This window comes from Phycodurus eques, chromosome 12, assembly GCF_024500275.1.
Source record: "Phycodurus eques isolate BA_2022a chromosome 12, UOR_Pequ_1.1, whole genome shotgun sequence".
Lineage (NCBI taxonomy): Eukaryota > Metazoa > Chordata > Actinopteri > Syngnathiformes > Syngnathidae > Phycodurus > Phycodurus eques.
The window spans coordinates 21,112,501-21,129,705 of NC_084536.1; the positions used below are offsets into that span (position 1 = coordinate 21,112,501).

At 42.4% G+C, this 17,205-nt stretch overlaps 1 protein-coding gene across 1 annotated transcript in view; it reads right to left on the minus strand.

Moving 5' to 3' along the window:
• The window catches only part of pfkla (phosphofructokinase, liver a), a 13,423-nt gene extending 2,256 nt beyond the window's left edge, over positions 1–11,167 (minus strand). The window contains exons 1-20 of the mRNA XM_061691442.1: positions 10,903–11,167; positions 9,332–9,405; positions 9,172–9,249; positions 6,893–7,082; positions 6,648–6,813; positions 5,971–6,015; positions 5,759–5,867; positions 5,497–5,592; positions 5,319–5,411; positions 4,062–4,187; positions 3,912–3,976; positions 3,469–3,532; positions 2,570–2,716; positions 2,418–2,488; positions 2,248–2,335; positions 1,665–1,817; positions 915–1,079; positions 780–841; positions 163–274; positions 1–91 (exon numbers count right to left, since the gene is read on the minus strand). The exon at positions 1–91 is cut by the window's left edge and continues 9 nt beyond it. Of these exons, the coding sequence (XP_061547426.1) occupies positions 1–91; positions 163–274; positions 780–841; positions 915–1,079; positions 1,665–1,817; positions 2,248–2,335; positions 2,418–2,488; positions 2,570–2,716; positions 3,469–3,532; positions 3,912–3,976; positions 4,062–4,187; positions 5,319–5,411; positions 5,497–5,592; positions 5,759–5,867; positions 5,971–6,015; positions 6,648–6,813; positions 6,893–7,082; positions 9,172–9,249; positions 9,332–9,405; positions 10,903–10,987 (2,080 nt within the window). The 5' untranslated portion in view covers positions 10,988–11,167. The remainder of the gene's footprint in view (positions 92–162; positions 275–779; positions 842–914; positions 1,080–1,664; positions 1,818–2,247; positions 2,336–2,417; positions 2,489–2,569; positions 2,717–3,468; positions 3,533–3,911; positions 3,977–4,061; positions 4,188–5,318; positions 5,412–5,496; positions 5,593–5,758; positions 5,868–5,970; positions 6,016–6,647; positions 6,814–6,892; positions 7,083–9,171; positions 9,250–9,331; positions 9,406–10,902) is intronic.
• Between the last annotated feature and the right edge of the window lie 6,038 nt (positions 11,168–17,205).

The following is a 17,205-nucleotide window of genomic DNA, read 5'->3' on the forward strand; positions in this document are numbered from 1 at the left end:
AGTTTTCTGTCAGCTTCTCACTTATCCACTGGATGGCCTTCACTCCCAGCTTGGTGCCATAATTTCTGTCAAAGGGAGATGGCGACCCTCCCTGGTGAACGAGATAGAGTCACTCAGCTTTGTTTTTTTAGGGTGAATGAAGAACACAAGGCGGCACCGTACCTGCTGGAGGTGTCCCAACACGTTGACCCGACAGTCAAAAATGCCCTTCCCCTCAGCGGAATACAGTTTGTGCAGGAAATCTGTAGTGTAGTGCTCGTGGCATTTTTCATTCCTGTTAAGTAGAAGAAGTCAAATACACAAGTGTTAACAAATGTTTTAATGATAGTTGGAGATGGTGTGACCGAGCATGCTGCGAACACTTCAAGTCCGCCGATAATTGATTTTTATTCCTAAAATTGTTAAATTTAAATGTATTCATGAATTTTTAAATTCACTTTTTATTTATTACTCTCATAAAATAATTGGTAATGTTTTTTTTGGGGGGGGGGGGGGGGGGGGGGAGAAATATGTTTTTACAATGATTTTATGATTTAAATGTATTAAGCGCTTTGGCCACTGTGATGGTGTGGATAAAGCGCCATATAAGTGCAGTCCATTTACCATTCCTAAATGTGACTGATGAACTGAAATGAGCCCAAACGTTTGCCAACCCCTGATAAACAGCACATAGACAGCGCAGTGCATGGAATGTATCGAATAGAATAGCATGAATGGAGTCAACCAGACAGGCTTTTCGCTAAAGCAGACAGCATTGGATCGAGCTGAACCCATCTGACCTCAAAACGAGGCCCCGCTGGATGTCCTTCTTCATCTTCTCCGTGAGATGCTCCACATTGGTCTGTGAAAGGCAACATAATGGGGAGTTGAATGCGGAAGAAAAACTAATTGCGGCGAGAATCTGCGGTTGTCACCTTCAGGTCGTGGATGTTAAAAGGGTCCTCGAAGATGTAGGCTGCGTCGGCGCCCACGGCGATGCCGGTGCTCGTCGCTAGGTAACCGCAGTAGCCCCCCATTGTTTCCACCACAAACACGCGCCTCTTTGTCCCCGTAGCAGACTGCTTTATCTTGTCGCAGCCCTAAAGGGGAGATTAACCAACGAAAGGTGTCAAGAGGAGATAACTCCAGGCTGGGTGTGTATGCTGCAAGAATGTGAAAATGTTAACTAATCTTACCACACAACAGGACTACTAGCCTATTGTCTTGAATATATTATGTAAAGATTAGCAGATCAGAATTTTTTTTTCTCTGATTGCAGACTAATTACAAATCAGTCAAATTGTTTACAAATAAAATAGAGCAATGTTATTTCCTGTGTTTGTGGCACTTTTGAACAGCTGTTAAAGGATTAAAGTACACGGGTAACGGGGCCTAATCTGAGCATTTCTTTTCCCTTCTGATCAAAGTCATCAATGGCCCAATTATTGGATATCTCTAAAAGATTATCCTGAGGTGTGGGCTGTGTTAAGAGGGATTTTTCCACGCCAATCTGCTCGAAAAACGGTGGGGCCGACAATCATAAATGTTTAACCTGTGAGGCGCGGGTGCAAACCACTAGATCACCGTGCTGCGCAGTTTGGAAAACCCATTTTATGTAAATGCCAAATACCTCCATATATAAAAATCAAATTTCTTTACGTTACCATTTATGCGCTCAGCTTTACCTCCATGGCGGCGTTGACGGCGGTGTCGGCCCCCAGACTGAAGTCGGTTCCGGGGACGTTGTTGCTGATGGTAGCGGGAATCACACACATGGGGATGCACAGCTCGTCGTAGAGCCCTCGCGCCTCAAAGAGCTCCAGCACGCCTCTGTAGGCCTTTGAAAGCGGCAAACACAAATTGTGAAGACTTGGGGAAAAAGACCTCTGATTCGTTAAATGGAGTCCATGGTGTTCCCCTCTGCAGATCTTTTCAGCATTTTTTTTTTTTTTTTTTACAGTATACTTACTTAAGGTAATGCAGTCACACGTGGGAAAGGCGAGCCACAGTCGCCGAAGCACTTTTTAGCCGTTCATTGAATGCCGGGAGAACAATAAAACACAAACACAATAAGCGCCCTCACGCAGGAGCTGCGTGTCTGTACTGCTGTGTTTTAATAAGTGTAAACGTGTTTAAAGCATGTAGGAGGGGTAAAACGATATAAAATGTTTTCTTTATATGGTTTGTATTGTTTTTATTATTATGCTATATCTATATCGCGGATGGTGTTGAAACGTTTCAATCATTATAAAGAAGGGTTCAATGTACCTCAAACCCTCCGATGACCAGCAGAGCGGAGATGCTGAACTTGGCCATGTTCTCCACAATCTTCTCCATGTGTTTGCTGGGAAGGGTTCTGAACAAGGACAGGGAAGCGTGTCATTCGTTTGTCATTAAGAAGCAGAACAGACATTTACTCCACATAATCCAGATGTCACCTTTTCGTACCCAACAGCGAGCCTCCTTGGCCCGTCCATCCCGCTACATTGTGCCACTCCATCTCAAACACCTGCAGTCACAAAAATTCGCATTCTCCTCGTTACCGAGGTGGAGGGAAGGCGGTCAAGGACGCCGAGGAGGAAGGCCTCACATCGCCATTGGCAAAGCCCTGGAAGCCGTTGTGCACGGCGTAGACCTTGTGTCCGTGGGCGATGGCCAACCTCACGGCCGACCTCACGGCCGCGTTCATGCCCGCTGCCGGGGCGCCCACGTTCAGGATGGCCAGGGAGAAGTTGCTCTACGGGGAGGAGGATTGAGACTCAGTACTTACAGTTTCATTCTTATCTTTTATCCTGTGTCCCCTTTCACTTTGACACTTACCATCAAAGTGGAATATTATGGTTTTTTTTTGTTTTTTTTACATTTTACAGTTTCACTTCTTTTAAAAACAAAACGACTGGCACATCAATGACACTTTAAGCCATGACGGAAATATATTACTGAACATTGACTTTTTAATGTTTGTATACAAATAGCCCCGAAGTGCCTGGCCAACCATCAAGTAAGAAATGAAACAACCAAGCAAATCTGTAGTTGTATGCTTATTTATATTTGAAAATGTGTCGGTGAGTGCACTTCTGCCCCATTGTTACAAAACAACAGGGCTAATTCACACAACCACAGTCAATGACGGCAAGAACTTGCCGGTAAAATCCACCCCACTGGTTGCCAATCAAACAAAAGCCGGACTCGCCGTTGCCCAGCAGTATAGGGGCGGGTTGAGCGCTGGCCCATTGCATGACAGCTCCGCCCCTAAAACGAGCCTGATTCCCCATGGCAAGAAACATGGTGTAAAATATGCCTGTCATTGTTGATCCATGCAGTATTTTGACTAACGCATCACACAGACGTGTAATAAAAGCAGTTAAAGTTGATTTTTTACAATATGCCCCCTTTAAGAATGTTAAAATGACTCGCAGTAAACCAGTGAAGGCCATTAAGGGTTCGGATTAAGGATTAATTAAGGTTCCACTGGAGTCAGAGACTCACCTTTGACTGGGCAGGCTTCTGGAAGGCAAGAAGCTTATAGATGTTCCAGTTGTTCTCAAAACTCCTGCAAGGACATTTTAGTTCAGTTGTAACTTTTTATTTTTTGAAAAAACATACAATCAACGCTCGTGGGACACAACATTGGGTACACCTGCACACTGTAATGCAATGCAATCCTATGAAAGAAACGTCAAAAATGACCAATGCCACATTTGAATGGTAATTGCTTGCTTGGGTTTTTTCACATTGAAAATGATGCATGTTAGGCTCATTAAAGACTCTAAATTGTCCATAATATTAATGGTTGTTGGTCTATATGTGCCCTGTGATTGATTGACTGGGGACGAGTTCAGGGCTGATAGCCTCCAGCTCTCCCTTGGCCCTAATGAGAACAAGCGCAATCGAAAATTATTGCATGACATGGCACAAAATTTAGTGCTTACCCTCCGCGCAGTTTAACAGCCTCATCAAACCTCTTCTCATTCATGGCCGTCTGCACCAACTTTGTCTGAAAAAGAGGGAGCGTTCGACAAAAGTAGAGCAGCGCCAATCGGCGGTTAGATCGTAAGATTGACAGCAGAAGACGGGCTCACCATCTCCACACACTCCATGAGAGGCAGACGGACAGCCTGGTTGCCCGACAGGCCGATGACGCAGGCCGGGGTGTCAGGAGACGCCTCCATCAGAGCGATGACCGCCTCCACGCCTAACTTGCTGCTCTGAAAACCGACAGGGTGGCGACGGGCAGAGCCTGATTACATTTTACCTTCTATGTATAGACCATCAATCGGATTATACGAGTCAGCCCTTTGAAAGTGGAAAGTGACAGTGCCTAATTCTGAGAGATGAGATGAGAGCAAGGAATAAGTAAACATGTCAAACAGAACACTGAATGGGGGGGAAATGGAACAACATTCAAGAAACACTACTTCGGACTCATTTAACTCTTAAAAGATCCTAGGGACATTATGTGCGATTTAGTTTTCTATTTTTTAAGCTGTATTGGTTGGGTTGAATGGGTATAGGTCGATTTCTTATTTTTTTTTAATGTAGATCTGTTATTGTTGTTCTTCAAATTAGCCTAAAATGCCAAAGCCACACCAAATCAGACGCATTGGTTCAGAGCAACAAAAAACGATTGAACTTTTTTTTTTAAATTATCCCACATTTATTTTTACAAAACATGCAGCAAAATTTCACACCTTGCTGTTGTCTCCAATGTGATTGCAAGTAATTGACGCAACCCTTAAAATTGTTTAGAATTGCCTCTATTAAGAGTTTGAACTGTAAATATAACACAAACTATGATCCCGAAACACTTAAATGTAATTTCTAACTGACCTTACAACATTAACCTTCAGAATAAATGGCTAACAGATTTGACTTTTTCTTTATTCATTTTAAATTCACGGGAAGTACACTTAACACATGCAGCGAACAGTCTCAGTAACTCCTGCTAGCAAGTAACAATCCAGGCTAAAAGACCTTTGAACAATCAAGATATATCACTTAAACATACATTACTTCCTTGACACCAATGACTGCTTTCCTATTAGAGAGGGCCTTGGCACCATCTTATGGCATTACAAAAGGAGTCCCAAAATACACAGCGAATAGCAAAGAATAGGTTCTACAGAATAAAAACATCAATAGGTGAATAGGCACTTTACTTCAAATATGAATATTTCAGATTGAAGCATTCTCTCGCCACACAGCGTGCTACTGTAAAATTGTGAACACACACACACACACACACCACTTCACACTGCAAGTTGGGCCACTCCCACACAGTGATTTTCCAAAACATTTGCTACGTATTGTCGCTGTGTGACGCCCAACACACAACTCACCAGTATCCTGTCGAACGCCGAGGGCGTTCCTCCTCGCTGAACATGTCCGAGTACAGTGACTCTGGTGTCGTAGCCCAACCGCTTCACCACCAGCTTCAGGGACAAATGAAGAGCAAGTCCGGCATATTAGAGGAAGACTTGTTGTATGTTTTACCGACGATCAAATCTTCAAACTTACATCTCTCAGATAAGTGGAGGAGATGGGCTTGCCGTGCATGTCGATAGCACCTTCTGCGACAATTATAATGTTGAGTCTGGAGCCTTTGATACGACTCTGGAAGTACCCACATACACAAATGATAACAATATGTTAAGACTTTTTGAATTGGAAAAAAAGTGACTGATCTAAATGGGCATTTAATAAAAAACAGCTTGATCCTTATGGGGAAAACATATTTGCTTGTCATTTAAAAATGTTAAACACAGTCTGGACCTCTCACCGCCTCGAGACGGTCGCACATGCGATCCTCCCAATCGTCCTTTGGAGGAGCCTCTGGGATGAAGAGCCAATCAGCACCGGATGCCAGCGCAGACACCAAGGCTAGATAGCTAGAGATTAAAAAAAAAAAAAAGTCCAGATATTAGAGTTTGGGTCAGTTTAGACGGAAGCAACAACAACGAAAAAAAAAAAAAAGCAAGTGTTTAAACTTACCCGCAGTGACGCCCCATGACCTCCAGGACGAACGTGCGCTGGTGGCTGTCGGGAGAACAACAAGCACATCAAACTGTTTTTTCAGGACCTTCTTCTTACTGACTAAAGATGTTGAGATTGTACAGCCTACAGATGATTGAGAGTTCAAGTCTGGGCAAGACCCAGCAGGCTCAAACAAACTCTCCTTTGGATGCTAGCGTTCTCTTTATACTCATTGTAGAATGCAGTGTAAGCCTTCTATTTCTGCGCTCACACATGCAGAGAATTTGTCATAAAGTGTTTTGCATCAGGAAGGGCATCCGTTGTAAAAACTGTGCCAAATTCAAAGCGAAGTCGAAAGGCGCAACAACTTCTTATCAGAAACAAGGCAGAATGTTTTGTGCTTATGCTATTTGTGCTGGTTAACTTCTTTTCATATCAGTGTCATAAAAAACGATACAACGCCGGCGTCTCCAAGGAACCGTTGGACAATAGAGTGGTTTACAAACCTGAATTTCACCGACAAGCCGGGCGAGACCCTCTTTCACGCCTACTCATTTAAATACGTACTTGACGAATAGATTAGTCGGTGGCAGTAAGCGGTTGGATTCAAGTTGACGGAAATAAACATGCACGGCAATAAAGATGTTAATAAAGATATTTCATAACAGCCCATGTAAACGTAGTGCTTATTTCACCTTTGAGCAGTAGTCATGATAGCATCAATGATCTCCATGATGCGGTGCAAGGCAGAGTCCGCTCCGATGGTCATGTCAGTTCCGCAGAAGTCGTTGTCTATAGACCCCACCAGGCCCACAATGTTGAGGTGGCTGTGCTGCTTCGCCAGCGTATCCGTGATCTTCCCTGAAAGGAGCACAGTGTGGTAAAATATCTCATTTTCATTCAATGTGACGGAGGGGTCGACGAGCGGGCTCGGGCTCACCACTCTGGATGAGCTCATCCAGCAGGCTGCTCCACTCGCTGCGAAAGATGTTGGCGCCGGTGAGGCTGCCGTCGCCGCCGCACACGCAAAGGTTGGTGATGCCACGTTTGACCAGGTTGAAGGCGGCCGCCAGCCTCCCTTGGCGGGTCGTGAACACCTTGCATCGCGCGCTGCCAATAACCGTCCCGCCCTGCGCCAGTCACAGCACAAAGTCAGAACTCAGGAGTAGCGTGACGCATAGGGATAGTTATTTAACACTAACTGAGCTAAAGGCAAGAATCAACAAGCACTTAACTCAAATAAAAAAATAAAATTAAATCGTCCATCCCTACCTGTGATGGAAGTTTGTCTTCCATCATTGTCATGAACACAGATGAAAACATTATATTTAATAGACAAAAAATGAGACATTATCACAAAAAGTACACGTGGATGCAAAGACGGGCTCTTGCTAAGACCAAATGCCAAAGAAAGAACTTAAATGAGGGCTGCGTAATACGTCACAACGTATCCAAACAATCTCAAGATACCATGCAAATATGTCCGCAGTGTAATGCTTAGTAAGTGCTTTTTGGTGATGCCATGACATCCGTGCCGCAACGTTTCTTTGATGCTAGGTGAGTTCTAATCCACCTAGCGATGGCCAAGTGCAATAAAACGAGTGAAAGAGTTGTAAAACATGTTCATCCAAACACAATACAATGGCATGCTTGCCTCTTAGCAATCACACGCATAACAGTTCGGGAAGACACAGCTAAATAAAAAGGACTTGAACAGGGACAGTAGAACCTCAACATTTGCATGCCCCGAAGTCTTACAGCTCAGCTAAGTGAGAATTAAAGGATTAACCCCACAAGTGTTTTGCTTTTTTTTTTGTGTGTGTGTGCTCCTGATGCAAACACCAGTGATGAAGAGTAGTAACGTGATCATAACTGCAGAACCACATATACAACTTAAGCGGCACACGCGTCTCTGCCCTGGCTGCTAATGACAATATGACTATAGCTTGATAGCAAGCCTGAATGTACACCATAAAGTGATCTGTATTTATTCCTTGCGTGAAGAATAAGCCCACCATGTCAGTCATGCATCAAAGTGTAGTGTATTTTTTTATTTTTTTTTTATTTTTTACACATTCGCTTAGACAAGCCATGAATGTGTTAAATATTTCTTGAAGCCTTACCTACTTTATACTTCAGTCCTCCTTATTGTATTTTTACAGCCGGATTGTGTTTTTCACACAAATATTACTGTAATTATGACTTGCTGTATATTAGTGATAGACTTATGTACAAATTTGGGTAACGTCGCAACTGTAGGAATGGAACAAAAGTTAATGGTTTTAAGATGGTGGCTGTTTTAAACTGATTTCCATTATTTCCTGAAGGAAAATTTGTTTATAAATCCGCAATAATCAGCGGTCAACAGAAATCCCGGATTGTGTTCGATCTTAGAGGTTGTACTGTAAATGGGACATAATGTCATTGCTACTGTCACTAAAAACAACACTAAATGGGGACTAGGAACAACAACAATACAAGATATTTGCTTCCCACGAGAGGAAAATGCCTTCCAAGTGCCACACAGGTTCTCCATGCAGCAAGACCCCTTACCAGGTTTGAACCTTTACTAGACAGGTGGGAAGATGGATGAAATAATAAAAGTCCTACCATAAAAAAAAAGAGAGAGAACTTGAGCTTGGCATTGAAGGAAAAACACATTAATGGAACGCAGGGTGCACACGTACCGATAATTGATGCAAATCTGAGCATTTTTCCCTCCCTTGCAAACAAAGTCAGCAAAAGCCTGATTATCTGATGTCTCCAAAATATTATCCTGAGGGATTATCCCGTGATGCGGGGTGTGTTAATAGTGATTGTTTTTCCCCTCCCTGATCTGCTTGGAAAACAGATGCAGGCTGTCAATTCTAAATGTTAAATGTTCAATATTTACAAATATTTTATGCGTACACCAGTTTGGGCCATAATACTACGACTGCTACTACTTTTTCTTTGTATTTTCCTACAGTGTGGATGCCCTGTAGCACCACGCTGACTATCAAAGGTCAGTCTTGGCACTACAACACACTTGGTTTTGTGCATCTCAAGTAGATCACAAACGCGATAAACGACTAGTAAGGAGACACTTGCCCATTTTGTCATCATGCGGGTTCTCTCACATTTAAAAATCAATAAAGAGGTTAAAACCCGGTACATGTGTACCCCGCTTTAGGTGAACCAACACTGTCAACTGGCTGCTGAGGAGATCACAGAACCTACCAGCTGGATGATGTTGGTCACACTCTGCCAGTGTGCCAGTTTGATGTGATCGCCCCCATCCACAAGCCCCTGGTAGCCCTATGGGATAATGAAAATAGACATCATAAAAAAAACTGTAGCCATACCACCATTTGTTAAAACTAACACTATATTTTGTTACCTCATATATCAAGTAGACCTTGGCACCAACATAGATGCCCATTCTGGTCACAGCTCGCACAGCAGCATTCATCCCTGAGGAACGGACAATACAAGAGCTGTATTAAAAATTCCACGAGATTTTAACAAATATGTTTTCTCTGACAGGAACAGTTTGTGATCCAAAGCATACGTGACACGTTTATTGATGTTGAATTCTGAGGTGTGATCCAAAAATCATCTTCTACATCAGTAACTACATCAACACATGAAGAAAGGAAATAAAAATACTCACAGGCCTATATCCTTTATCCTCTGCAAAAAAATTACTGCAGTTTACTGAGTCACTTGATCATAGATATAAACATAGCTCAAAAGGGGTATGGTGTAGCTACCTATGTGCCTACGCCGACGCTAAGCTAGTGGGGTAAAAGTCATTAGCGCATTCCATGTGTGTGGACGGCAAGAAAACCAAAAGAACATGAATACCGGCACATTGTGCTAAATACGGTTCCGCACAACGGCGTACAGTTTGAAGGAAACTGGGAATAACCTTTCACAGGTAAAAATATATTTTTCTAAACCTCATCAAAACCGGTTGATGAATGAGCAAGTTATGACCTATTTTTAATATATATGCCTTGCTTTTGATGGGAATGTCGCCCCTGCAAATACGGCTGCCACGTAGGCACATCGGTTAGCTACAGCGTGCTGGTGGCTCTAGTCTTCTCTTCAAATCGGTGCTGACAGTAGTTGTGAGTGCTAGTCTTCTTCGTTTGTGTCTTTGCAAAAGTATTATACTGCCCCTGGTGGCCAAATCACACATAGCCAAAGGCATTGCAATGAATTAATCATGAAGCACAAGCTATTTAAATTCGATTTAATTATATTATGACTAAATTTTAATGGGGCACAATATTATATTATAGGTTTGTTTTTTCTTTAAATCAGATTACAGAAATGTTTGTTGGGTGTTTTGGGGAGGCTGGAACGGATTAGTGGCACTTCCATTCATTTCAAATGGGAAAGATGATTTGAGATACACGTCTTCAGTAATCGAACATGGTCATGCATTGAATTAATCTCGTATCTCAAGGCACCGGTGCATTTTATTTGAAATCCTTTGTGGTGGTGTATAAAGTCTAAGTTATAACAAAAAAAATTATTTTTAATATACCGTACAACATAGTACCGAACTGTATACTGACTGAGCCGGTGAAGGAGCGCTTGCTAACCGCACCGGGTGTTGCTTCATCAACCTAATGAGGAAAGCGGTGGAGCATTTATGACTTCATAACCTTATATTGGTCAAAGGTTATTATTGAACATGCCTTAGGGAGATTTGTCAAGAGCTTGGCGTCGTTTTGTTGAGGTTTTAACCTGTTTAAATCTCGCATACACTTATAACTGGAGGAGAAAATAATGTGTTGAAGCATTAACATAACTGGAGGGGGGTGTAATTATTACACAGTATTAGTGTGCTAAACAGACGCGACAAACATTAGCCGCGTTAGCATGAGCTAGCTTCACTTGCATTCGAGCGCCCGTAAAGTTTTAAAGTCACTTGGGAGTTGTGATGTGTTTTGGAGTCACCTTGTGCGTCCCCTCCGCTGGTGAGCACCGCTATTGCCCGGCCTGCCCCCGTCATCTTCAACTTTTCCAGGTCCATGGAAGACATGTTTGTTGGCTCTCCTGTCGGTGCAAATGTGGCGCTTCCGAGAAGGAGGGGACGTTCGTTTCAAGCACCCGGTGGTCCGATAGGGGAGTTTGCGTTCCTTGAGAGTGGCGGGGTTTATTACCACCTAAACTAGTAGTCAGTCGATGTCTATCTCGTCTTGCCAGCAGTTGGACTCTTGACTCCGCCCGACCGAAGGCGGATAAGTTTGTTGTATTCACCCGCGCAGCCCGGAAATACACGCTACACAGTTCTTGGATTGGGTTGAACGTAAGCCCCCGCCCGCCCGCAAGACCTTGATTGACAAAACGACGGAAAAACGTTCACGCACGTACAACACGGAGTCCTGGTGGTGGGCGTGGCTTTACTAACCACTAGGAACTTCGACAGTATTACAACACGGTCACACCTGAACGTGTCACATGATTGATAGATAGATAGATAGATAGATAGATAGATAGAGTTAAATATATTGTAGAAGTTATCATTTATTTGCTAAACTTGCATTAGTATTATGGACGATTTTGATGGTTGCTTGCTGACCGTGAGGCAGGAAGAATCATCAGAGAGAAGGGCGTCTTGACCAAGGACGTGGCCGGGTGTTGGTCTCATGTCTTCACCTTGAAACCCTCCCCTTAGTGTGTTATGTCTTGTAAAACCTCCCTATTTCAAATAAATACAGGAGCGACGGGAGAGATTGTTTAGAGCGTGATGAGAGGCTGTAATCTGAACAATCCCCCATACGCCCTCCTCATGAGCAAAAGAAACCAGCGTCTTCATTCCTTTTGTGTCTATTTTTATAGGTGCTGGGTGAGATAGATCCAACAATAGATAGATAGGGAAAAAAATTCTTCGACAAGGGAAATTGACCATGTATGACACTTTATTCGTGATTAACATCGAATAGAACAGAAAAGCTCACAGGAACAATGACAATCAGTGTATCCTTCTTCGTTAACAAAGAAGTATACACATGTACTCACAAAAGCCAAAAGACACTTATTTACAGAATATACAATTGTTCGCATTTGGGGGAATGGCTGGTGTTCGGTTATTGCACAGGTTATGATCAGACAATATTGTACAGTCTTTCATTAGATTGCATATAAAATCACTGCCAGCCTTCCAAGTTAACTTCTAAAGCCGTCAATGGCATTGAATGTGTTTTAATGTGTTAGGGGGGTGCAGGGCCGGCGGGGATGTGCAATGGGTGGGGTGGGCATCCAAACAGGCTTGGGTGGGCATCAATCAGCACCCCTTGGTGATAGAAGCTCTTTTTAAGCCTCATGGTTCTAGACTTTGTCCTGTGTTTTCTAGAGGGAAGGGTGGAGAAAAGTGAATGTCCATATTCCAAATAAACTATTTGATACTACAGTAGTTTGTACAACATTTGGACCGTTATACACAAAGACTTCAGTCATTTTAAAGTGAAAATAAATGTCTCATAAATTTGACACACCACAAAGAGTGATGTCAACAACCCTGCCAAATTTGAATGGTTTAAAAAAAAATAATCATTGCATATATAAAACGAGGCTTCAAAATTATGACAAATCAAACTGTTCTCTCCGCTCTCAAATACTACAGGCTGCCTGCTCAACTATCAACCAAACCCCACTACTACCACCTGGAAAAATGGATGCTACCTTCTTTAGCATCTTTCATATACCTACACACAACAAATTATTAAAATATAGCTACTCATGACTCTGGTGGCGCCACAAAACTTTTCCACACTGCAACAATGAGGTGCTCTAAAATGGCCACGAAATGCAGACTATCTGAAGGTAAGATGTATTTTTAGGGTGTAGGCACAGTTAGTCAGCTAACTCACATCACAATATTATTATTATTATTATTATACTGATTGAGAATAGTCACTGAATAATAATAATGGTTTACATTTCTAAATCACCGATTGGACAGAACAGTGACTCAGTGGTGAGCACGTCTGCCACACAGGTCTAAGGTTATGGGTTCAAATCTCAGCTCGGACCTTTCTTTGCGGTGTTTACAATGCTGTACTTGTGGTATTTAATCAATATGCAGTTTAGTCCACAATCATCTCTACAGTCTTGAGCGTGTTCAGCTCCAGGTTGTGTCGGCCGCAACAAAGCTCAAGTCGCTCCACTTCCTGTCGATACACAGACTCGTCTTTGATGAGGCCGATGACTGTGGTGTCGTCTGCAAACTTCAGGAGTTGGACGGCCGGGCGTGTTGAGGTGCAGTTGTTCGTGTAGAGAGAGAAGAGCAGCGGGGAGAGGATGTACCCTTGGGGTGCCCCAGTGCTGATAGTGCGTGTGGATGAGGTCCCCCAGGTTCACCTGCTGTGTCCTGCCCGTCATGAAGCTGTAAATCCACCAGCTTTTAACTGAATACTCTAAATTGCAATTAAACGATGTGAATGTGAATCTGAACGGTTGTTTGTCGATGAGTCCTGCGATCGGCTCGCGACTAGTCCAGGGTGTACCCCACCTCTCGCCCAAAGTCAGCTGGGATAGGCTCCTTGTCACCTGTGACCCCAATCAGGAAAAGCACTACAGAAAAGCGATGGATGGAATTAATAATAAAAGACCAGCACAAGATGTTGGGTACAGTACATCAGCATTTATTCCATGCAGTTGCTTCCTTGGATTATATTCCCCCAGATATCCACCGTACTGTACTCTGGAAAATACAGGAATCTGACAGGATTGGTTTGATCGTAATGCCATTGGACATGAAGAGGAGCTGGAAAATGAGCGTAGTAAAGAAACAGCTTGCTGGATACAGGAGATGATGTGCACGATTAGAAACAACTTCACAGACACAAGTTGGTGTTAAATATGAGATCAAAATAACAGAAAGGATGGGGGGGGGGGGAAGAAATAATTCTGCATCAAAGATGCTTTTCAGACCTGTGGTCTCTTTGTCCCCTGATTGGCTTTTGGTGAAAACAGAAGAGATATGTTGACTGCAGTAAGCATTTGGAAATATTTTTGTTTTTAAGCGCCACCACATCCATACTTCATCTGTAATGATGACGATATGACAATTGACAATTGACATTGTGCTTGCTTTAAATAATACACCTGCTAAAGCTGCCTGAAATTAAAAAAAGAACACTTACTCGCCATTCGTAATAAATTAATTCAATAATCATGTAGGCCAGCTACAAAGAAAACAACCACAATCATACTTTACAAGATGCCAGGCATTATCGACAGCTTGATCATTACGACGCATGAGGTTAATTAATTTACATCAATGTAAACACAAACGGACACGTCGAGGGGAGGCTCGAGCTAATGCAGCGGCCTGTTTTAAGTATAAATCCTTTGCAAAAGTTTTTCAAGCGCAAATAAACAGATAATCAAGCAGTTCATTCAATCTTAGGTGAATCTAGTTCAATACAGATGCAAAAAACATCACAAACGTATTCTTTTCAGCCAGTTTGAGCAGCTCATTGGTGACAGATCAGGTTACATTTGCTGAGGTTTATATACATAAACAGTAAACCAACACTGAAATAAAGGGAAATTAAAAGAGCCTCATGGCCTTATTGATATCTGGCTTGTCTATTCCTATAGCCTGCTTACATACACGAGAGCTGGGATTTTCTGTGAAAATCAACTCTGCCTTTACGCTAAATGCTGTACAAGGGAATGACAAACACTCAAAAGAAGGGGGAATAAATGAAGCTCCAGCAGATGCAGCATCTCTTGAAAAAAAATTACATTTAGAGCAAAAAGAGTGATTTTGGAGAGCTTCTGTGGTCAGAATAAAAAAAAAAAAAAAAAAAAAAAAAGCAGAGCCACTTCCATAAATCAATGTATTTGTCGCCACCTAGCTCTTGTTCTCAAACGGCAACGTCAAACCTGAGCAGCAAAAGAAAAAAACAAAAAAAAGAAAAAAAATTACATCAACCAAAATAAATAAATAAATGCAATTACAATACAAGCTTCGCTATCCACTAGTTAGTGTGTCTGGCCAGCTAGACGCTCTCGATCCTGAGCAAGAACCCTAGACTCTTAATTGCTTTTGTTAATTCACAAACACAGGTGGAATGGTTTGCTCTTTTTGGACATACAGTACAGTAGTGCCATTACACACATACTTCAGGTTATATCAGTAAAAAGTACCCTGCAAGAAAGTGTTACACGAGCGACGATGCGCCTAAAAATTGGAAGAAAAAGGGGATACTGCAACTGAAAACTATTTCCTCAAACAGTGGCGTGGGTCATTTATTTGAATGAGGCGTCTGTTTGAGAGGAGGCCTTTGAAAAAGTGAAGCTAGACACACTGATGTTGGCTAATCGCTTGACAGTGAATTGTTATGTTGGGTTACAATGGATGGAACATGTATCTGCCTCACATGAGCAGTCTCTGCCTTTTTATTATTTATCTACATATTTTCTGACAGTATTCACGTGGAGTACGGACCAAGCTCTGATGCGAATAGCGAAAATCTGCGAGTAATTGGCGCCTCCCTAAAAAAGATTTATAATGTACTGTAATTGCCACATGAGGGTGGCAAAAGACTACTTCTAAATGAAGCTCCTCAATTCACTTCAGCGCCAAGATACCACCAGATAGTGCCAAAGCAATACTGTTATTGCCTTGGCCTGAGAACAAAAACAAAGGAAAAGGAGTTTTTCAACAAACATAGGTTAGGTCCCTCACCCCCAAATTCGCTGTCAAACGACAAATATGTGGGGTTAACTGTATATTTAGTTTAAACTATTAATATAGGCAATTCTAAAAAAAAAATAAAATAATAATAATAAAATGAAAAAATTCATGGGGGGCATTAATTACTCAGTTTTTCGCTATTGTAATTATAATTACTATTACTACCGGGGGATTAGCGTACATAATTACTACTAGGTAGTGACGGTCTCAACAGAAGAGAGGCCACTATTTGAGGAAACGTGCTAAAAGCAACAACGGTTGTCCAAACAACATTCTGACAAACAGTAATTGGTCCAGTCCAGTTTGTTCCGGTTTTTGTCCAACAATCCTGAGATGAGACATGAAACTGTAATGTCTAACGGGGGTTTTGTGTGTCCTCACACACTGATAGCATCATTTGTTTCGTGATGACAGAAGAAGGATAAGCTGGATATCGTCCTTGTTTTGTTCATTTCAGCCTTTCTCCTCAGCTCCATCTCACCGTGTTATAGCTGGTCCACCTAATGCGGTCTCATGCATGCTGGGTGCGCTCACAGCCTGATGAGTGGACATAACGGAGTCCGGCTATGAGGCAGGTTGGTCATGCTGGTGTTTGTAATGTTAGCTTTGTAATGGGACAACCACCGGTTCTGGTGGCAAAGAGGGTGGGACGGGAAGTTCCTGTGAACTCAAAATAAAGTCAGTTGATATTTTGGTGCTTGGGCGGGGGAAACCGTATATGCACATATATGGCCAGCGAGAGCAGTTTTTCTGGCCTGATAAAACCTCAGAGGAAGCCCCCATTTTTTTTTCTGGATATATGGTTAACATTTGTATGACGCATTGCTGTCACGACTTTTCAGAAATTTCGTATGGTCTTTGGCTCCTGATAAGAAAAAATGTCCCCACCCCTGCACTAGAGCAGTGATTCCCAACCATTGTGATGATGTCGTGAGACATCGTCACATATGCTGCGGAAAATCACCCAATTTCACTTCAAGACCCTGAAAAGTGAATACAGACATTTTTGTTTCTAAATACATATACATATACATGTTTGAAGATAATTGCTGAAAACGTGCAAAGACAGAACTATGTAGTGCTCAGCTGTGGCCATATACCGTTATTTTCTCACAATTTAAGTTTTCCTGATTTTTGGGCGCTATACTACTAGTCGTACACGATATAAGAACCGGAGCACCTTTCCGTCGCATCAGTGGCAATGGCTTAATTGGTAGAGTGGGTCGTCCGGTGACCGAAGGGTTCAGTGTTGAAGTGTCCTTGGGCAAGACACGGAAACCTAAATTGCCTCCATGTCGGCATTGCAAGTGAGAATCTTTTTTTCTCAAATGCATTACCTGGTTAAACAAAAAATTATTAAAAAAAAAAAAAAAAAAACTATGACATGCAGTTAGCCATGTAGCTATGCCTACATCCCGGAAATGCATCCGCCCTTCGGCTAGTCCACTGGTGTGGCTGCTTTAGAGCGCCTCATTGTCAGCTGTGAGTGCACGCACGTCACGAAGAGAAAGGCGGAACAGCAAGTGGAGGGGGAAAAAAAATAATAATAA